Below are 23,783 nucleotides of genomic sequence, written 5' to 3' on the forward strand. Positions count from 1 at the left end.
GTGGCAGAGCGAAGGGCGCTCAGCAGGCTCCTATCAATTATGGAGAATCCACTGCATCCACTAAATAGTATCATCTCCAGACAGAAGAGCAGCTTCAGCGACAGACTACTGTCACTGTCCTGCTCCACCGACAGATTGAGGAGATCGTTCCTCCCCCAAACTATGCGACTCTTCAGTTCCACCCGGGGGTGTAAACGTTAACATTTAACATTATACAAAGTTATTGTCTGTTTTTCACCTGCATTATTATCATTCTTCAATTTAATATTATTTATTGTATCATTATGCTGCTGCTGGAGAATGTGAATTTCCCATTGGGATTAATAAAGTATCTATCTATCTACCAATATATATATATATATATATATATATATATATATATATATATATATATATATGAATGGAAGAGAAGGTCTGTGATACGGTTTGCATATTTGCAGTTGGAGATCCACAAAGGGAGAAAAAACGAATCACGTATCATAAAATAGTTTTATTCCTGAGCTTTCAACCCCTATCAGGGGTCTTCATCAGAGGATAATGCTTAGACTTACAAGAATCAAAGGCAATATATAGCAACACATTCTATTCACGGCATTCGAAGTCTGTGTCACAATCTGATTGTATGGGTGGTTACCTACCAGGTAACCTTGTGGTTGGCCAGCAATCTGTTAACATCCGCCACGGTGCCCTCAGTTTGTGAGGAGCAGATCATAGAATGGTTGAAATAGTTTACTGTCAAATAAATGCAAAGAGTATGCGACACGTGTTTCGCCCTCATTCTGGGCTCATCAGGCGTACACACTCCACTGCACTCCCTCTCGGGAATCGAACCTCGGACGTCAGCGCCAGAGGTGATGCCCCTAACGTTGCGCCACGGCGTGTGGTTCGTTTATTTGACAGCATGTAGATCGGGGTAATTACATTCACGGCATTCGAAGACTGTGTCACAATCTGATTGTATGGGTGGTTACCTACCAGGTAACGCTTGTGGTTGGCCAGCAATCTGCTAACATCCGCCACGGTGCCCTCAGTTTGTGAGGAGCAGATCATAGAATGGTTGAAATAGTTTACTGTCAAATAAATGCAAAGAGTACGCGACACGTGTTTCGCCCTAATTCTGGGCTCATCAGGCGTACACACTCCACTGCACTCCCTCTCGGGAATCGAACCTCGGACGTCAGCACCAGAGGCGATGCCCCTAACGTTGCGCCACGGCGTGTGGTTCGAATGCCGTGAATGTAATTACCCCGATCTACATGCTGTCAAATAAACGAACCACACGCCGTGGCGCAACGTTAGGGGCATCGCCTCTGGCGCTGACGTCCGAGGTTCGATTCCCGAGAGGGAGTGCAGTGGAGTGTGTACGCCTGATGAGCCCAGAATGAGGGCGAAACACGTGTTGCGTACTCTTTGCATTTATTTGACAGTAAACTATTTCAACTATATATATATATATATATATATATATATATATATGAGTGTGTGTGTGTTTGTGTTCATTTCTTTCTCTACGTTGTAATGAGAAGAACCAAAAGAGAGCATACAGAGTTGGGGACCAACCGAGTTCCCCATGTATTGAAGTGAAAAATGAATAGAAAAAGACATCAGAGGAAAACTCATGGAAGCCTGGGATTGCCAGTGCGCTGTGACTCTGTGACTCTCAAAATACTCTGTACTATTCAAAAACAGGTTCCTAAGTGAACTCCTACTTCCAGTGCCATTGTTCTTTAAATAGCCCCTATGAGTGAAAAGGGCAGTGGCTTTTCGCTCTCCATCTCTGGACATGTCTTCGGAGCTGTTAGGAAAATAGAAGAAAGTGTTAGTGGCCATGTTTTCTCACATGTTAGGGATGAGTGGCTTATCTCACTAAAGCCCTGTAGATGCTCCATATGTGCTTGTGTGTGACAATGTGTTTCTTTCTTCATTTAGTTCATTTTCATTTTTTCATTTAGTTTAATTTTTTTTCAAGTATTTTTCTGTTTTTCATTCTTTAATAATCTCTTATCTATCTATGTTATTTATGTTATCTGATATCTGTGGTTATCTATCCTATGGTTTGTTTTCTGCCCACTCCGCACTGTCGGTGCAATGCAGCCGCAGAGAGCTTAAACAAGTCGGCACGTTCACATAAAAAACGACAAGGTGTGAGCTTTCTTGAAGGCTTTTACTGGACGTACCTCATTGTAAACTGAAATATATACAAAAGAAACATACAGGTATTTACAGGTGTACAACCAAAGACAATAAAGAATGATTTACAAAGCAATACATAGCAGACAGTATACATTAAACAATGAAGCTTTAAAAGACACTTACAAGGCGAGTGATTCCCACAGTTGGATCAAGACAAAGAGAAGCTCGTAGACAGAGGTTCAAATTGCTGCGTACCACAACTAACCAGACTCAGAGGTTTATATACCCAAAAGATACGCTTCGGACGTGACCGAAACAAGAGATAAAGGGGTACCTATGTGAGACACATGGGGTGTATTGTATTCAAATGTTTATTATGGGACCTACGTGCTTTACGTGAGTTTCATAGACTTTTATAGCACCACTGTGAGTGTGGGACGTGACTGACTGGTGTGTTAATAAATGACAAGATGAAGGGGGAGCACAGCTCAACTAATAACAGCTAACAAGATGTGAGGCAGAACAGTTTGCATATTGAACCCTTTGGACCTGGCACTTTGGCTGATGCTTTAGTCTTGTGCTGAGGCATTAGCTCCTATTTGTATTGTTTGTTTCTAATTAATGATTTTATTTATCAAAAATATAAACAATAACGAAAGCAGAGTTGTCAAAAAGAGTATGCAAAAAAAGTAAATAAAGTCAGTCTATAATCCAAAAATTTGATACAACAAAACCATGCCAAAGTTAAGGAAAAATCACAAAAAGAGCACTTGCAACAATCTGAAGATTATCTAAACAGGACAGTATACAAACACTCAATGTTCTCTTGAGGGACCTAGAGTACACAGATCAAATTTAAAACCTGAGGACCACCAATCACATCAGCGAAATGAAAAGACACCATAAAAGATCACCTGACTTAACCAAAACAATTTCCATAATCAAAAAAATCAAGGAATTTTCCTATTGCATATAACAAATTGATACATAATTTTGCCAATAGGAAAACAATTTAATTTTACCTTTAGTATAAGAAATAATTATCAATATATTGCAGAAACACCTAATATTTTAAAGCATAAAAACTGTAATTATATCATACTGTAACTCAAGAATGGGGATAATATTGTATTATGGTATCTAGAAATATTCTAATGCTAGTATAACAGTCACTTTTTATTAGTGTTTATTCAATATTGCTGGTTTCAGTCATATTTGCGTAAAGTGTATTGTGAAAATCATTCAGTATCGCTACTGTCTGATTTGTTTCTTTTTTCAGAAGGAAAAACTGGTGTGCCATTTGTAGATGCCAATATGAGGGAGCTGGCATTGACAGGTTTTATGTCCAATAGAGGGCGTCAGAATGTGGCTAGCTTTCTCACAAAGGACCTCGGCTTAGACTGGAGAATGGGAGCTGAATGGTTTGAGTACTTGCTGGTAAAAATATATTTTTTTGTTTGTGCTTTGTGTAAAATGGTGCTCTTGTATAAAACATTTTCTGTTCCAGCTTGCTCTAGGGAGCTAGCACCTGTCTCAGGACCATTGGATAGGCACACACACACTCATACAGAGATAATCATTTTAAAACGCACACACTCACCTTCAGGGGAATTAAACAGATGTTCCTACAAAAAAGGACACAAATTCTGCATAGACACAGACAGTGATGAAGTCAATTCAATCCCAGGTTTTTTTATTTTTAAAGGCAAACATTCTAACGTTTTTCAAAACAAATCCTAGCAAGTTATATTTTCTAACATTCACACATTCAAGGGCACAGTTGGAAATTAAGGGTGCTGCTTCACACAAAGATTTAGATGAATCTGAAAAAACTATAGACTCACAGGGGTTAAAAGGTAGGGGAGATATTGGATCTACTGAGCTATTGGGCTTCAAAAACTTGATAAACTGAGTGGTCCCTTGCTTGTAAAATTTTATGTTTATGTACTGTAGCATGGAAAATGCACTGCAGTGTCGCAGACCGATTACAATTACAGAAGTGGAGGAACTGTTCTCATTGAGTTAATTAAGCAGCCTCTTTCATTAACAGTACTGTCATCTACTATATTCAGATTACATAATCTCACCTTCCTTTTTTCTGAATCCGTTTTAATCATCACAAAATTATGGGGAGCCTGGCAGCTCTAGGTATAAGGAAAAAACTATTCCAGCACATCATGTCTGTCCATCGCATGATACACTTATGCCTGCACATCAACACTCGTTCTTTGTAATCCAGTTTAGATTTGCTATTTAACATAAATAGGATTGCTCTGAGAAAACCCTTTCAGACATTGAGAGAACATGCAACCTCCTTGCAGACACGTACTGAAATTGTTAGGCAATATGTCACTAACCACAGGTCATGTATGGATTTTATAATGATACTAGAATTTAATTATAATGTTAACTGTTTAAAACAATTTTATTTGGGTGTATTTATATATACTGTCTAGTACAGTTTTCCTAGGTTTTACAGATAGAAAACGACAGGCTATCATTGTCCTACTTTATGTAATAATTCATCACTTACATCTTATTCCAGTCACCTATTGTATTTTATCACAGTAGTATCCTAATACTGTACGCTTATTTAGAGAAAAGATTTGAAAAATATAAGTCACATTGGGACATCAGATTTAACACTGTTGAACTATGTTTATGAATTCCAGAAATCATGCTAAAAATGTGGTCAAGAGAATTTTATAGTGTCTTATGACCTTGACTAGAGCGGAAAGGGGAACTGAAATTAAAGAGCTTAATAACTTATAATGAAAACATGTACATATTCCTTGGTGCTTGTAAATCATTGATCTGAAATATATTCTAGTTATAACATTTTTTTCTCTCACCCTGTAAATGAAAATAAATACATTTTTGAGAATACAGCCTAAAACTCTGCAATTAACCAGTTAATTCTGAAGCTAAGCACATGTTTATAAAAACTCTCGGGTTATTCACTTAAGTCACTTACTCATATTAATACCAAGGCTGTTTTGATGTTTTGCGTGTTTGCCAGGCAGCAGATATACAGTAAACATTCTAGGTCTTGATTTAAGACATTTCCAGGTCAGATTTCCTGAGATAGTGGCTCTGAATTTCATTTGCACAAGATGTCAATCTTCTGTTTTACTGGTAAGTTCCAAAAATGACCTACATGAAATAGGTTCTAGTAATACTTTTAGTGATTTTTCCCAACTGTTCAGATCTTAAGAATATCATAAAAGAGGAATCTTAGTGGCTGTTGTGTGAGGCTGAATTGGCTTCTTAAAGGCAACAACAGAGGGAAGTCAGGCTTGATCATTAACAAAGGACCATATTTGATCACTAGAATCAAAAGTGCTAGATAATACATGTAGTCAGGATATGATTAAGGTAAAACCAACAACTAAGAAACTGTTCAAGAAATAAACTTTTCTTACACTAGAGTCTTTTCTTTATTAGGAAGGAAGTAAGTTACTAAAGGAAGTTCAGATGGTTTCTGACCAAGTGGCTTGCTTTTTTAAAGATGGTCACTAAAACCGTGCCTCATGGCATCATACACACAAGAGCCACAATTCCTGACAAACCTGGTATCATAATAACCCATTCCAAAATGTCAGTGCATGATGATGTCGCAAACAACTAAAGAAACACAAAAAATGTAATAAACAAGACTAACAAAGTAAAAAACAAAATAAGAAAAATTTGTTATGCATTGCTGAACAAATGTTGGTTTATAGCAGCTGTCCAACGAGTGATCACACTTTATAGATACTTGAGGACAGTGTAACAATACTGTACTGTGCATCATGAGACAATTAAGAGATATTATAATGCAGCAGAAGTGTTTTGGGCCTTGAGTTTGAATTGGAATGCTGGGATTCAATTTGATTGAGAGTCATTAGAGGCATTCTTATGAATCATTAGCACATCTTTGTTGTTGACATCTCAGCAAGATTTCCTGAGGACTAAATTGAAGAAGTGTGATCAGGAGATGAAAATACCAAAGGGAATAGACAAAATAATTGTCAAAGGAACAAGCTAATGTTTTACACCAAAAAATGACAGAACATAAATAAACAAAACCAGTGAGGCAAGCACAATTAGTAGTAAAAAAATAACATTTCCAGAAGACATTCCCTTTGTTCTGTCACCGGTGGTGTTGACCAGAAAGAAAGGAAGAGGCTTCAGGAGTTAAGATCAAAGTAATTAACAAGTAAAGGTCAAATCCTGGAAATCAAGCTAAACTGTGGGCAAGTCAAAAAGGAGATCAAAAAATTCAAATCTAAGGAATGTAACGTTAGGTTTTTTGCCAGAGATATTATTTAGAAAAGTAGCACAAAGAATTCTCTGTTTATCCACAAACTTAGACAATGAAATTGCCCTAATGACATAATTTAACATGGCCATCAGGGACAAAAATGGAGATGCACATGAAAACAAAATGGCACTGTGCAAACATGAAGCAAACAAACCGGTATAACATTTCACCTAATATGAAACAACCTAGGAATCAAGAAAATAATGTAACACCTGGATTTAATGATGTTTAAAATGTAAATCCACCCTAAAGAAATGAATTAGAAAAATATACAAAGCCCAGAAAAAATGAAAACATTGGACTAAATACCCCTAACTAGCTCTGTCAAAAGACATTATTTTTTAAGAAAATCTAATATTCAGATACATTCTGCTTGAGTTCTCATATCTAATACAGGTGGAGCTCACCAACATGGCACATCATGTGGTCTCACTGTCATGTGACTGGCAATGAGCAAAGCAACTGTAAACAACCCAGCATTGGTGTTTTAAAAATAGTTATAAAAAACACAAAATGGCATTGTCAAAATATGATAAAATATATAAATACATAAAAATAAATGTGTAAAAATTACAAAGTGAAGCTTTTTTAGCTCACAGTTGCTCACAAAGCCATTTCACAATAGTCTACATCTAGTTGGTTCAGATGTCACACTTGGGGCTCTAAACAGTATCACAAATTATTGTTCTGAGACTTTTTTGCTTTAGTGGTCAACATCCACATACTGCAGCAAAGAAATACATTGTCCTGGTATATTTCTTCTGTTTTCCTGAATTACTAAGCAGAATGTTATCTGTTGCAGACTGACTATGATGTATGTAGCAACTATGGGAACTGGCTATATAGTGCTGGGATTGGCAATGACCCTCGAGAAAATCGAAAGTTTAACATGATCAAGCAAGGTCTGGACTATGATGGGGATGTAAGTCTCAGTTATCTGTTTAACTATAATTAGGAACTCTTTCTTTTTTGTTTTAAAGTAATCTGTTTTAAATTTGAAGTTTAAAAAAAGTTTCTTATTATGTAACATATTTGTGGGTGCTTTTGGTTCTGGTATTTAGTCTTTCATTAATTTGTACGGAGAGTTTTCTTTAGTTGAACTCAGTTATCTTTAGAGTTTGCAGCATTTCAACTTTGACATTCTTCTGAAACAGTTTGAGTATCACTGCAAAAATGTCAAGCTTTAATGATGAAAAAGTAATTAATTGTTTTAAAAATGTGGAAACTCTTACCAAAATAAGGTTCTCAAGATAAGAAAAAAAGTTTGCAATTTGTCATTTTGAGTTCAACATATACTTTACAACTTTGGAATTAAATTACCCATCAGGCCTGGGGTGTTCAAAGATTAACTGGGAGGTAAAAACAATTGATAAGGTGATAGTGAGTGAGAACAAAATGATACATTTCACCAGCTCTGGATCTAATAATTATAATAATTATAATAATAATAATTATAATAATTATAAAAAATAGTGGCTTCAATGACGCAAATGTTTTGCTGATCTTGTTTGTTTATTGTGACCTGTTACTGAGGAAAAACTGGAAATGTCTTTCATTCTGTAACTTAATGTGATTGTTTTGTGGCATTTTTATATTAGGACAAACAGTGTTATTGTAATGGGCTAGAATTCAGTATTCTAAAGAAAATGACATTTCGGTGTGTTGCTTAGTGTAATGGGCTATAAACCAGTGTTTTAAAGAAAAGGCAGAATTTCTGGAACATTCTGCTACAGTTTATTGCTGATGGCTATCTACAGGACATAAATATTTACCTGTCTTGCTAAAGAGTCACCTGCTTTGAATAGTCAGACTACTTTGATTTAGTATCATATCTACACACAATGTGGGGATACAGAACTGTCTGCTTCCTTGGAAAATTAATGAGTTCTGGGAACATTGGTTTCTAATCAAGTACTCAAAGTAAATGTGTTTACACTATTTGTTATATAGAGTAAATTGGCTTGCACCATTGTTTTCACTGATTACCATGTTCATCTATGCAGAAATTGAAGCATATATATATTTCTGGGAAAAGGAGAATCAGCAAAAGCCCAGATTGGTCTTGGTCTTCTCGGCTCTTTCTCTGTCTTTCCAAACCTCAAGTCCGCAATCTTGGTGTTACCTTTGACAATAACCTCTCTTTTGAGAAACAAATAAATTCTGTAGTCAAGAGTTGCTTTTTACAACTTTGTCTATTAGGTAAGACCAAGCCTTTTTTATCTTCTAGGGATCTTGAGATAGCTACTCATGCATTTATTTTTTCTCGCCTCGATTACTGCAACTCGCTGTATTCTGGGATTAACAAATCCCTGATACACAGGTTACAGTTGGTACAAAATGCTGCCACTCGCTTTCTGGTTGGGGCAAGAAAGTATGACTCTGTCTCTCCTATTTTAGCTTTTTTTACACTGGCTGCCTGTCAGTTTTCGAATTGATTTTAAAATCCTGCTGCTAGTTTTTAAATCTTTACATGGGCTTGCTCCTGCCTATTTATCTGAACTGTGTGTTTTACATCAGCCATCTAGAGTGCTTAGATCTTCTGGTCAGCTGTCTCTGGTTGTCCCTCGTACCAAGTGTAAAACCAAGGGGGACAGGTCTTTTGCAGCTGTCGCACCTCGCCTGTGGAACACTTTACCTCATCGTATAAAGGAGTCGTCTACAATTGAACTGTTTAAAACAAGACTAAAGACTCATTTCTACTCACTTGCATTCAGTGACCTTCAGTAATACTGATGGCTTCCTCTTTGTGATTATATTACATTACTTCTATTTTTTATGTATATAACATTACTTCTATTTATTATGTATTTTATTTTATGTTCATATATTTTATTTTTATTTATGTTTTATGTTAATTTGTTCTATTTTTGTAAAGCACTTTGGCCACAGCATTACTATGTTTGTTTAAATGTGCTATATAAATAAATTGACATTGACATTGACAATAAAAGCAGAAGAGAACAGAGAAGTATGGTCTGAGACTCGGGACTGCTGTCTGTTTCTTTTATGCTTTACACCATATTGCTGTGGTTACACCCTGTAGCAACAGTGACTTGTACCTGGCCCAGGTTCCCCTAGGCCTGAGGTCGGTAACATTATCCTATGGTAATTTCCTTTTATAGTTTGATTTTATATATAGTTCTTTGAAAAAAAACTACCACCCTCCAGCCTTATTGAATGAATGTGTCCTTTTTGTCAAATTGCCAATTCTTCAGCTTAGATTACATTCCATTTTTTAGGGTGAATATGTCAGATTGTGGGTTCCAGAGCTGAAGGAGATTAAGGGAGGAGATATTCACACACCATGGGCACTCAGTAGTGCCTCTCTATCCCATTTCAACGTGCATTTGAATGAAACCTATCCATCTCCCATTATTGTGCAACCAGAATGGAGCAGACATACCAACCAGAAACCTGTAAGTCACTCTAAAAACTAGTAATGTTATTTTCTTTACATCAAGTAGTGTTTTTTTTTGTAAACAAGGAACCTGATTGGAAGCTTCTACTGCACACATTATATGCAGTACATGCTTGACAAATTGGTTTAATTCACTTATACTGTAATAAAAACTGAGGTGAATTTACAAATCACAAAAGACTTTTTATAGGCATGAAAAGTGGTACAAAGAGAAGAAAGGAGAAAGACTACAATCCAGGAACAACTACAGTATATTAGTGTGAAGAAATCAGCTGAAAATAAGCTATAGAACTATTTGAGCCAACTGCAATTGTACAGCAAGAGCAATTAAGGGATGCCACTAATCAGTGTTTGAAATGAAAAGAAGGAAGTCATGTGATGCTGCAGTTTATGCAAACAATGCCAAAAGGCTTCTTAAAAACAGGACCAGTCATGTAAAGTATGTCAAAAGTACGCAAAATGCATAGTAAACATACTGATAGTCAGATTAATCTTGCATGCATTTTGTGATGTTTTCTTTCATGGAGAATTGTTAAGGCTTTTTTGTGCACTTTTAATTCTTTGTGAATATTGCCTTCTTTCTTAATAAAGTTTGCCAACTAGTTTTGCCTGCACTGCTCCCACAGTCATTTGACAGCTTAAGTCCATAGGTTGTGGATGGGCCATACAAATTACATATGCTGCATCCCTGGTTACCATTATGACTTTTTTGTGAAATATCAAACTGCTACTTTGTCCAAAATTCTGGATGATTGCCTTGGTCAGATGCAGTATCATCTTTGCTATCATTTTGAGAATTTTCTGTGTCCATTCCACAGTGACTGGAGAGACATGACATGGTATCTCTTATGTTTGTGGTGTAATCGCAGCTTGGCTCTGCTTATCCCCCACCCCTTTCACTTTTTCAACCATGAAAGCATGTTTCTGTATACAGAAGCCCACAGTTGTTAAATTTTGTTATGGTTTTACATTTTTTTGTGCCTTATACATTTTTCTGTATGTTTCCTTCAGAGTGAACAAATGTTTTAAATATCAATGAATTCAAAAATACCATAAATTTCCTAATTGTGTTCATAAGAATTAATTATGTACATGGTTGAAATCACTTCAGCTTTTTTGTCCCGTGCCTTCTGACAAGTTCAAGAAAACCCCCACATACGATATACTGTTTAGTGTGTCTTGATGTCTAGTTATGCAAGACACCAAGCGTTTTGGGGTTCCTTCCCGCTATTTTTGGCCCTCTAGACCTGAAACACTCTTCATTTTTGGACCATTTTGTACCATATTTACAAATTACACCCTTATGATAGGGAGTAAATCAATACGTGTCTTCAGCAAAAATTATCAGAAGGACTTCAAGTGGTGCATGCCATATCAACCAAATCTCAAGAGTTCACTCCCTAATGAGATGCAACGGGTCAAAATTACTCTTTTTCATAAATCTTTAGAAAAAAATAGGATTGGTAATATAGGCATGTAAAGTGTTGTTTTATGCTATTTTGAGGTTGCTGATCATGAATATGATAATATTTTTGATATGTGATTCTTTACTGGCGGTTCCAGCTCTCTATCAGTCAGTACTAAATAAGCATGTGGATTATCATTTTAGACTATTTCAAGATCAGCGATTACAAATATGATGTTATTCTTGATTTTTGATCCTCTACTTAGGGATCTAGCCCTCTATCAGAGGTGGGTAAAAAATGACAGATTTCTATTACAGTTGAAAATATTTAAACTTTAAGCATTTAAATTGAAGCACACATTTGATGTATTGTTTTTAATTATATGCTTCTACCCAATAAAGTAAATCATTATATTGCTTATGCACACCCCAAATTAGGGCAGCTTATGCCAATTCAGACATTATTAAAATTGATATGATTTTTGTTCTGTTTGTTTTGGTATTTTTCCTGCTACAGCATTTTGTGTTATTTACATTGCCATTTTGATGTCCCATTTCTATGACGCGAATGGAAATTGCTGGGGCATGTCCACTGGAATTTATGTCAGATGACGTCACTAGTGCAATGGTTACAGTATAAGCCGTCTTCACAAAGACTTCTATGTTCAAGTTTGGGAATATTGTGACTACTCTTTACCATTTTCTTAATAGTTTTGTTGGCTTCAATGTTGCATTCTTTTCCTTGACTTTGATTTTTTTTAATAACCTCTTTGGCAAGATTATAGATAGAATTGCGTATTTTGGTTTATTTTTGATTACATCTCATTTCCAGATTCTTTACATTTTTCTTGCACACTGTTCATGGTTTCAGAACAACATTTCACTGCTGTATAAATACTGAACAATTCTATACATCAAACCGTTAACCCCTAATGTATATTAAATTGACCCATCGGAACTCCTCAGTTTCACATTCAGAATATGCCATCTGTGAATTAACCTGGTACTTAATATTGATTTTTTACCTTGTTTATCTTTTGTGGATTTGACACACAAGAAAAAAAGGAGTTGCTATTCTTAAAACAACAAAGTGCAGAGCCAGCATTTGGCATACCTTCGGGAGTTACAAAGTAAAGGGACAACATAACAGTGAGGGAATACTTAAATTAACATTTTAGAAGTAGTGGAGTGTTGTTCCATAATTAAACAAAAGAAACAAACAAGAAAGAAGAAAAATGGGAAGGGTTTTAAATCATAAAGAAGGTAACTTGTTGGTGTCACCTGCATTGCAAATTCAACATACACATCACATTAAAAAAGTTTTACTAGAGTCAATGTATAGCCAATCACTTCACCAATTTTACAATCACACTCCTCAGTGAAAGAAGTATTCAGCTACACTGTATACCAAATTATTGCTATCCTTTATTGTTTGTCTTCAGATTGATTATATATATTTTAATTTGAATTATATCTTTTTTTCCAGGCTAATTCCTCTGGACATAGACGAGGAAGAGGAGGTTCTCACAATCTTCCAAAACAGCACAAGGACCGTGGAATAGATTTTTATTTTTCAGGGAATAAACATTCAGAGTAAGCATACAAAGAAATTTAACAGTAACTGTATATACAGTGTTTACTCAGTAAAAGCTATACCGTATGTGTCACCCAGAGAAGAAGGCAATATGTTTGAAGGAAATGCCTTACAGTGGGATCTTGGGTTCAAAAAGCGCAGTGTGCTATCTGATGCAAACTAACTACTTCCATTGAAACTTAACTAGTTCTCATCCCATCATGAAATCTGTAAGCTATGGTGACAGTTGATTCTGCAGTTCCCAAATCTGTGCCCTAAAGCCAAAAGCACCATTGGCATTGGTTGCTGCTAAAATGCACCTCTTTAAAATCCTGTAGTAAATGTTTTTTGGAAGATTAAGACTAAGTAAAGAAGTAAAACCCAGTCTGAATAACTTATACATAGTTACTAATTTGTTCCTGCTGAAATATCGGATTGCAACCCCTACCTCATTTTTAATGTGCTTAATTGAATGGGTATGACTGCTGTTGTGGAAATATGTACAGTATTATCTAAATTAATCTGTACCTGAATACTTCTCTGAAAAAAGAGGAAATGGTGAAATCTTTTGGTATTTCCTGTCATGAAATAAGCAAAGCTCTTTTCTTGTTTGTAGTAAACAGTTTTGTTTTATTTCTTATAAATAGGAAGATCTATTGATACACCTTAAATGACAATGTCAACCTTGCCAAAATAACCACCTGCAGATCCTTTTTTGGCCCTGATTCTTGAACTCTTGAGTAAAAAGACGAGCTTTATTTAGATGGATGAATGTTGAATACTGTAGAATCTCTTGATTCACTAGCCACTTGTTTGTGTTCATTTAAGGTGAGATTTAGCAGAATGTGGCTACAGAATGGCTTGTACTTGTAAGTGTTTTAACCTGTATCCATCCATTTTAAGTTCCCTCTCTGTTCGCTATGGGGCTGTGTGGAATTGGAACATATTTCCAGGGGCTTCTTAGACCTCTAAACCCCATACACAATTAGACTCATCACTGTCCCAGATTCAAAATACTTTATTAAACAGAATGGTTTCAGAGCTGGCGTCTTCCTTGCACGATACAATTTTCTTCCTCCATTTCTCCCCAGGCAGGCTTTGTCTACCTCTTTTCCCAATTTAAATTCTCCTGGGTGAGGCTGAGCAGCTTCTTTTGAACTTGGACCTAGGAGTACTTATACTGCAACAACATTGCCTGCTTCCCAGAAGCACTACCTGGTAAGGCAGAACTTCTATAGGAACGATGCCTAGCAGGACCCAAGGACTACAGCTCCCATGCTGCCCTGTGGTTGTACATTTGGGACTTCCATGAGAGGGATGCTACCACCCAGCACACTGTAGGAACACATGGTGCCAGGAGGCAGTCTCCATGAGTCCTTCCTTGTAGAGAAAAGGTTTTTGAAAGTCTGGAAATATTATGAACATAAGTAAATTTAGTAACAAAAATAACAGAAGATCGGTTTTGTTTAGATTTAATCCAACATCAGTTGAAACCCATCCAGTTAAGTGTTGCTTGGTGTTGTTTTGCCAACTGCTGAATTACTCGATACAAAAAGAACTTTTTTTTCTGAATTTAAAAATACTGTATATAATGAGGAAGAATGAGCACTTGTTGTGTAGCAAACAAGATTGAAAATGTCCATGTCCCAGTGTAACTAACCAGAGAAAGACAGTAGCCATTGCTATGTATATATTATAATAGCATCAATTTATCAATTGTTAGACCTACTTAATGTAGATCAAGATCACTGGGGACAAAGCCTTTCCCTACAGCACTGGGCTCAAGACAGAAACAAACCCTGGGGAAACCAGTCCATCACATGGTACAGTGACATACATTTATATGCTAGTCTTTCTTTGTACCTTTTCTCAACTCATTTATTGTATAACAGGATCACAAGGAGCCAAAAGCTGTTTCTGGGACAGTCAATGTAAGGTGGGCACACTTACTCACATGGTCACACTGACTCAGGTGCAGATCCAGTTAAGAGATACCAGTCAACATAATCTAGACATCTTTGGGGTAAATGAAGAAAACTAAAGTACCTGAGGAAAATCAGTGCAGATACAAGGTATTGGAAATTGATGTTGTTTTTGAAAGTTGTTTTAATAAGTTGAATGTATATGGATGTAACAGCTTTAAATATAAATGAAAAGAGTTAGTATTAAAGGTAAGAATACACAAGGAAAACTCCAATGACAAATGTTCTTTAATTTGTACATATTGTACCTAGAAAAGTATTCTCCCCTTAGAACAACTGTGACAAGTACAGGCCATTCAGCCCAACGAGCCTGCCCATCCTTTCCACCTGCTGTCCAAAATAACATCGTCAAAATGTGAAGATCCCTAAAGTCCTACTCTCTACCACACTACGTAGTAATTTATTATGTGTCTATGGTTCTTTGTGTGAAGAAAATCTTTCTAATGTTTTTGTGAAATCTGCACTTAACAAGTTTCCAACTGTGTCTCTGTGTTGTTGTTGCAGAATTTATTTTAAATTAATAGCCGAGAGTGATCACAACTGATCACTACCTGGTTGTGAGCTAGATTAGATGGTAAGGGAAAATGCTGGACAGACCTGGTAGACTCAAACGTATAGTGAGGGCGTGCTGGTAATGTCTGGAAGAGGCCTTCATCCAGGAGATCTTCAACTCACAACTCTGGATGAATTTCTCTTGCATAGCGAGGAAGGATGAAGATATTGAACCAATATAGGCTATGTTCAGTGCTGGGTTGTCTGCATAGAGCTGCCATTTCTACTTCCTATGTGTAATACTTTAAATTAACATTAAATGTCATCTCATGTTTTAAATTGTTACAAAATGGTTGGTATGGTAGCACAGTGGTTAGACCTGGTGCCTCACATCTCCAGGTGACAGGGTTCAAATATGGGAAAACTTTGAACATAGAGTAGACCTGCCTCAAAAAGTTAGTACCATGGCAAAATCTGCATTATTCAGGCAAGGCACTGAGAGACATTGTGCATCTATAAAGGAATTAAAGTTTTCCATGCCTAAGATGGAAGAAACTGCTAATATGGTAACGGAACACGTGCTTCACAAATCTGGATTCATGGGAGAGAAAACCTAAAAAGCTCATCATTTACCAGGTGACATCAATGCCATATTTAGTGCAAGTATTAAAACTGCACATCATCCTGATGAAACTGTCCTTATCATGAAGCCAAATGAGCTTATGCTCCCAAAGAACAAAGGGGCCCTTGTGAAAATAAACCAACTAGTCATCGGGAGTCACTCTCTCTAAAAGCCATAGTGAATATACTGACTTAAAACTTGAACTTCGATGACATTGTTAATGCATTTATAACAAGGAGAAAAGAAAGACAGAAGCCTCTGTAAGGTAGGCCAAGTGATTTATTAATTAGTCTCCTTTAATAGTTCTGTTTATATTTTTCTTTTTTATTGCATTTAGACCTGATGATATTCAGTATTGCTTGGCTGAGTTAGAATATTAACCAGAGATAATGTTGATGACTATAGTGTCATTGTTTGTAGACTTGCTGATGGATACAGACCTAGATGCTTAGAGCACAGCTTATTAGTGTCTGCAACATCCAGTGCAGCTTTATTAAAGGCAGTCTCAGATCAAGCCAAGTAGTGGTTGTGATTTTTGTGATCACTTGTGGCAAAGGAAATCAGCCAAACAATGTCAGTATTGTTTCCTAATTCATGTTATTGTGAAGGTTTTACTGTATTTGTGTGTTCCTATTGAATGTGATGCTTGTACAGGTTATTATATTTTTCCTCAGTTGTCAGCTCTTCATGTAAAGCACATTAATCCTAACTTAAATCATTGTGTAAATTATCTAGTACTATCTACTCAGTCAGTGTAATTAAGTTATTGGATTGTGCTTGATGCCCTACAGTTGTGGTAGGCCTGATCTCTAACAACATTGAACAGACTTACCTGGATGAAGAGGTAAGCCTGTCATTCTAATGTGAAGACAACAGATTTATCCTGAATGTCAGCAAGATGGAGGAGCTGATTGTGAATTTTACGATAAAATAGTAGATGCATTACCACCCCACAGTATTAACAGCACTTAGGTGGAGAGGGTAGACAGTACGATACTTTGGTGTCCACATCACAAAGGACCTGACCTGGTCCAAGCACATTGACTCTGTGGTGAAGAAGGCACAACAGCATCCTAACCACCCCAGGGATTTTTGGCTACCCCTGGATACTGAAGAACTTCTGCATATCCACCATTGAACGTATCCTGACAGGAAGTAGTACCGCCTGGTCTGGAAATGGCAGGCAGCAGTACTGCAAAGCTCTGTATCGCACGTGGTAAGCTGAAAGAATCATTCGGTATGCACTCTCTAACTTCCAGGACATCTATATCAAGCAATGCTGAACTAAGGCAAAGAAAATTATTATTACCAGCCATCCGACCAATGACTTCTCGGTGCTAAGGTCAGAAAAATTGTACCACTGCCTATAGACCAGCTCGGAGAGACTAAAGAGGAGCATCTTACCACTGGCCATGCACATTTTAGATGAAGACAGTGCCTGGAGCAGCATGTTACCCTATTGTCAATTCTCATATGTTATGTGTAAGTATGCTTGTATTTATTAATTGTGTTTAAAAGAGTTACTTATGAACTCTTTTAAATCACCTTTTTTTTTTTGTCCGGTGCCTTCTGACTCACCGATATGAGAAAACCCCCATATATGATATATCGTTTGACTCGTCTTGATGACTAGTTATACAAGGTGTCTACCTTTTTGGGGTTTCCCCCCCTCTTTTCTAATGTTTAGGCCATTTGTGCATTATATTTTGTGCAGGAAATTACACTCTTATGATAAAGAGTAACCCAATAGATGTTTTAAGCAAAAATGTTCAGAAAGACCTGAAGTTGTGCACAGCACATCAATGGAACACATAGGCTCACCTCCTAATGGGATATGAGGGGTTAAAGTTACTCCTCTGTAATATTGGCAAGTGAAGTGTCATTTTATGCTATTTCTAGGTTGCTGATCATAAATACGATAATCTGATTCTTTACAAGTGGTCCTAGCCCTCTAAGAGCCACCCTCCGACAAATTTCATTTTTTTTTTGCATTTTATTGATTTTATTTAAATCAAATAACATTCCATACAAGCAAGTCAAGTTTAACAAACCATTGTATGTATTGTTTTTTTCCAAAGGCACAGCCTTGCAGTTTAGCAATTAAGAATTCCACTTCATATTATACTGTGTATAATTGTATGTGACAAATAAATTTTGATTTGATTTGGTTCAATAATGCACTTTTATTTGATAGCTAGTGGCAATGGTTGGAGAACACGACCCGTTGTCTTGCCAGTCCCAAAGTAGTGGTGGCCTTGGGGCCCATCTATGTGTAAAGCAGGAGGTTACAATATTATGCCATCAGAATGCTTTTCAGTATCTGTGCCTGTAACACTTACATACTCATATATTTAAATAATGACATATGTACTGATATCAAACAGAACAGTGGCACAGGCTTTAATAGTAGGGCCAGGGACTGGGGTCTGCTTTCCAGCTCAATCACCATCACTTTGGAGTTTGCATTTTTTCATGGTTTCTTCTGGTCACCACTGATCAGAACCTAATTTTGAAATCTTCGGTAACTGCTTTGTGCAAAAGTGCACATATGTCTGGGTTTGCACTTTGTCAAACTGGTGTCCCAACTAGCGTGACTTGCACCCAAAACAATCAGATGGACTCAAGATCTCTATGCTTCTGTAATGGAAAAGCAAGTTCATAAAATGGATGGTTGAATGATATTGCCAGGTACTGACACACAATTCTTTCCATTAAAGACCCTGGTTAGATATTAATCCAGCATATTTTTGAAAACACTTAAAGATGAATATTGCTATCACATTATAATAGGGAGGAAATGAACACAGCTATGCCAGCCTAGCTAATCTCTCCATTAAAATGGATAACTATCTCGGAATGCTGGTGCATATTTACTGTTGGCATTTTAAATACGCCTTGTCAATATTGTACTATACTTGTGTGGCGCTGGTTACAGCCGGTAACCGTGGGTTTCCTGTGACACCGTCCTGTGTAACATTCAAATTACTTAATATGGTACACAGAAATAGGTTGAGGTAGTAAAACTGGCCATATTTTGAATTATTACAAGTCCATCCATTATCCAACCCGCTATATCCTAACTACAGGGTCACGAGGATCTGCTGGAGCCAATCCCAGCCAACACAAGGCGCAAGGCAGGAAACAAACCCGGGTAGGGCTCCAGCCCACCGCAGGTATTACAAGTCTCGTGTGTCATATGGCTACTTCAGTTTTCCAACCGGCGTAAATCAATTATTGAGTCGATTGCTGCGGAGCCTTTTCATGAAACTGACCAGGACGGGATGCCAGTTCAGGGCAGAGCGCACGCATATCAACATCCGCTTATTCTACAACTCATCCGACGCCAACGCCTTTTTAGTTTACGCGTTGCCCGCCCATAATATATGTCTCCAGGCACCAATAATGGCACCAATAGCCGCCTCTTACTCCTAGCTCCTCCCCTCAGTGACGCAACGTGCTTTCACTTCCTCGCAAAAGTCGATAATCTGAGAAAGATTTCCCGAAAACGAACACAAACCGGAAGAGTTGCGACACCAGGGAGAAGGCTATTGATCACCTACTGCAAAATAACTTTTTAGGTTTTTAACAACAGGAAAAGTTGTTTTAAATATTTCGATGGGAGAACGTACACATTAAATATGTTGTGTAACGTTGCAGACACAGTATTTTAATTTTCGAGAGCACAAAATAGCTGCAATATGTGGCTTTAGGGCAGCGCGAGTAATTTCCTACATCGTCCGGACACCAAGCAGCTTAACTGCTACAGGACCAAACTATTATACGCTCGTACCTTTTCTCACTGAGATATGGCGGCATTTGACGGCAAAGGCGCTATAGACTTCGATAATATTCCAGTCGCGGCTCTTAACGTGGACGTGAGGAATCGACTGGGTCTCTACCTGAATCCGCGTAACGTAGTCGCTGCGGACTGGACCGCTTTGGCCGAAGAGACGGACTTAAGCTATCTAGAGATTCGCAACTATGAGAAGTATGAAAATCCCACGAGGAAAATCCTGGACGACTGGCCGTCGAGATGCTCGGACGCTACCGTCGGGAGGCTACTGAATATTCTTGCCAAAATTGAGAGACAGGACATCGTCGAGGATTTGCGCCCGAGTATCGGTGAGTAGAGTGTACAGTAGCTGCTGGCTCTTTTTACTTTCTGTGCAACACTCTATAAAATGTGCACACGACGAGGGAAACTGTATTGAACAATCGTAATAACTTCAATTAATCAATGAGAGCTGGATGTCTGTTTTACAGCGGATGGTGTATGAGACGTCATACTCATCATGCAGATTAATTAAACTGATACTTTATCATTAATTGCACTTAAACGTGCAGTAGGTTATTTTTATTTCAAGTAGCTCCTTCATCAGCGATAATTTATCCAGCTAACCTGTAATCAGTCTTAGTTAATAGAGTAATTTACCAATCACTATATTCTTGTAGTGTCAACTAGCAAAAACTAAATTAAGTTTCACATTGTAGTCTATACATATATAGGTGTGTGTTTGATTGTGTATCATTTTGTATATTGTTGTTGGTGGAACCTCTGTGTGGTACTGTAACCTATAACAAGTTTTTTTTTGAAATTCAGAAGCACCAAAAGTCATTAGAAGAAATGATCAAAGGCAGTACAGTATGTGAAATGCTGTAAAAGAAAGTAAACCCACACTACACAGTATCAGATCCTTAACCATCTGCCATGTCTGGTGTCTATGTGCCAAAACTCTTTCACTCGACTTCCACTCTCTTTCACTAAATTTCTAACCACACTGCCTTATGACTTTGAGGTCAGTGGATCACTGGATGCAAGCAGCCTTGAAAACACTAGCCCAAAGGTTACATCCAGTTTCTGGAGAAAACGGGTTCAAAAATTCCAGTGGGCATTCAAACAGAGTTTGCATTCAGCATGCATGTTCTCCTGAGACCTTGTATGTTATTAAAGGCCCAGCACTAAGTATAGCTCCTGTATGGCCTACCCTCCAAAATATGTATGAGCATCTCACCTGTCCAGTGTGGGGCACTTTGCAAGAATGTAATAGTGCAATCCCTGTGTCATGGTGATATCCCAGCAATATGGAAGTACCTGGGAGTAGAAGCACTGCTTGTTTAAATTGTGTTTAGATATTTTGGGCATGGAGTTAGAATGCCCCATTGGCACCCCCCATGGCGATATACAAAGCATGGGTCATTGGGAGGAGACCCAGGGCAGGCTGGAGAAATTATACAGGATCGGTTTGCTTTCCTGGGGGCATCCAGGAATTTCCCAGGTGGTGTTGGGAGAAATTGCTAAGCAGAGGGTGATCTAGTCAGTGTCTTGGTACTGCAACCCCTCATCAGGAAATGTGGATGATGGTGATGTGTACTAGCCCCTGGCAGATTCCGCTTTTGCCACACTGGGCCATTCAGTAAAGTGGTTGATTTTAAATTATGGTTCTTATCTGGCACACCCACAGTTTTGTGCCATTCTTGTGCCCCAGCAGTTCCTGACAAGCCCCTTCTGTGGACAGAATGCATAACTTATCGTAACGTATAGCAGAAGTAGACTAGGATGCTGTTTCATTTTTTTTGTTAGAAGTCATTTTTACTAAGTATACAAAGTAGGAAGTTAGAAAATGGTAGCAATTTGTATTTTTGTAGTGTGGTTGTCATTAATAAAAAAATGTGAAGAACATAATCAAGGATTTTTACATATGATTGGTTAGTGCTGTTACCTCAAAGGCCCATGGGCCAATTTGTGGCTGTATCTGTGCAAGTGTTTATCGAGACCCTTTGGTTTTACTTTTACATCCCAAAGGTGTTATTAATTTAACTGGCAACTTTAAATTTGCCTTTTAAGGGATAAAGAGTGTTTGGAGAAAGTGTGTGTATGGGGAGTGGGTGTATAAATAAATCAACAAAAAATATTACTAAGAAACGTCCATGTAAAAATCTGAATGGGTGAATCTGTAGGTCACATTGGAGGGTTCATCTGATTTGTAAAACCTTTTTTTATATACGAATGCTGGGTAGCAGCTCTGCTCTCTCTTTATCAGTAGGAACTGAAACTTCTTTGTGGTTTTGAGTAGTAGGTTGGAAACATCTACCCAGAATGGTTTTGTAGGCCCAGGTGGCAACACCTGTAGTTTTATCATGAGGGCTGGTTTCCATGTTGTTACTCCAAAGTGGACTGTGTGGGTCCAAATTTAGATGAAATAACCATATTTTTAATATATATATTTTGTTATTGCTTCTATTTATTTTATTTATTTTTTTGTCATTTCATTTAACAGGCCCTAGCACAGCTGCCTGGTAATGATTATAAGCTTTAGTGCCCGCAGAACATATAGGAGAAAGGATGTGTTTGGCAGGGCATATCTAAAATTTCTGTGTATTTCAGAGATTATTGAAATACAGCCATAAATTGTAGCTTTTAATTGGCCAACTCATATTTCAAATCAAAATTGTGACATGAAAACAGTTAACACACAACCATCATAATAATTATCATTTTTGTATAGGTCTGTTATTGAAAGTGTTTTGACATTTTCAATCATGGTTTGAGACAGCAAGTCTCTTTGTATAGAACAGGAAGCAGCCCTTTTAAAATCAAAACTGTGGAGACATTTTAGTTTTCCAGACAGAAACATAAAGCCATTAAGATCTTTTTTTTTTTTTTTTTTAATGTGTCATACCCCTTCCAACTTCTGTTCATATTCCTTCAATCTGATAAAGTTGGTTTAGATCAGTCAAGACCAGGACTACCAGAATTTATACAAGTAACCATGAACTTGTGTTCTGATCTTAAGAGTCACCTACAATAATCTGAATTTGTCCAACCAAGTGTGTTTGTGGTAACTTGGTTGTTTGCTGCCTGTTAGAGAGGCAAACACAGTCATCATTCTCCGTTATATATTTATATTGTTGTTTTGAAGGTATTTTCCCTCCTGCCAGCTTTCCACCCACTGAAGTGCTTTGGGCATTGAAACTAAAAGGTTTAAATAGAATGTCTCGATGCTGATTTGTTTAATTGATCTGATTGGTTAGGTAGCTGCCATTTTAATTTCTTAATTTAAGAAATTCTGAAATATTTATATATATATTTTACATTACATTTACTTATTTGGCTTATTCAAGGTGATTAAACAAGATTTATGGTACAGTTGGTTACATTTCTTTTTGGTTTTCTATTTGGAGCACAGGCAGGTCAAGTGACTTGCTGAGGGTCACACATTGTCAGTAGGGGGATTTGAACTCACAACCTCAGGGTTTGATGACCAAAGTCTTAACCACTTCAAATGTTTACTTTTCCTTTGTTTTTTTCTGTTTAATTAAACCGTTTCCGTAGTGTTTGATAGTGTAATTGTAATCAAATGTTTACAACATTGTATGCTAAGGTGGAGCTCTTAAATTAACTGCCTTTTTCACCCATCTGTAAATTTCTGAGAAACATTTCTTAAAGAGTAGACAAGTGAAAATGGCAGTGAAGTAATAACTCCAAATTAGCATGCAATATTGTTTTTGCCAGTGTCTGCCGTGCTCATTATCATCAGCATTTGGATACAATTAAATTAAAAAAGAAATGGTAATGGCCATTCTGGGGGGGAGGTGGGGTGTCCCCTGGACTGACATCAAAAACCACTGTTCTGTAAGCATGCTGCATTCTCTGATGCTGGGCAGCTACCCTGCTGTCTTTTTATTGGCAGAAACTGAAACAGATTGTGGTTTTGAGTAGTTGTGGACCCAGGTGGCAACACCAGTAGTTTTTATCATGAGAAGATTAAATAATGCAATTAGAATTTTCTTTTTGTTTTAGAAGAATGAATGAATATTTTAATTAAATTTTTAGATACCTTATTGTCATGCAGAA

The 23,783-nt window shown here is 37.3% G+C and overlaps 2 protein-coding genes across 4 annotated transcripts in view; both read left to right on the plus strand.

The window, feature by feature from the left end:
• cry-dash (cryptochrome DASH) overlaps positions 1-13,227 on the plus strand; it is a 44,992-nt gene extending 31,765 nt beyond the window's left edge. For both annotated transcript variants that reach the window (XM_028804088.2, XM_051929339.1), the window contains 4 exons: positions 3,413-3,570; positions 7,239-7,358; positions 9,676-9,852; positions 12,746-13,227. In XM_028804088.2, the coding sequence (XP_028659921.1) occupies positions 3,413-3,570; positions 7,239-7,358; positions 9,676-9,852; positions 12,746-12,856 (566 nt within the window). In that variant the 3' untranslated portion in view covers positions 12,857-13,227. The remainder of the gene's footprint in view (positions 1-3,412; positions 3,571-7,238; positions 7,359-9,675; positions 9,853-12,745) is intronic.
• Positions 1-23,783, plus strand: part of myd88 (MYD88 innate immune signal transduction adaptor) — a 399,089-nt gene that overhangs the window by 362,513 nt on the left and 12,793 nt on the right. Inside the window, exon 2 of one of the 2 annotated variants that reach the window (XM_051929343.1) lies at positions 19,473-20,050. In XM_051929343.1, coding sequence (XP_051785303.1) covers positions 19,735-20,050 — 316 coding nt within the window. In that variant the 5' untranslated portion in view covers positions 19,473-19,734. Of the gene's footprint in view, positions 1-19,402; positions 20,051-23,783 lie in introns of those variants that run through there. The other variant, XM_028804089.2, reaches the window with a different exon arrangement.

Source organism: Erpetoichthys calabaricus, chromosome 6, assembly GCF_900747795.2.
Source record: "Erpetoichthys calabaricus chromosome 6, fErpCal1.3, whole genome shotgun sequence".
Taxonomy (NCBI): domain Eukaryota; kingdom Metazoa; phylum Chordata; class Cladistia; order Polypteriformes; family Polypteridae; genus Erpetoichthys; species Erpetoichthys calabaricus.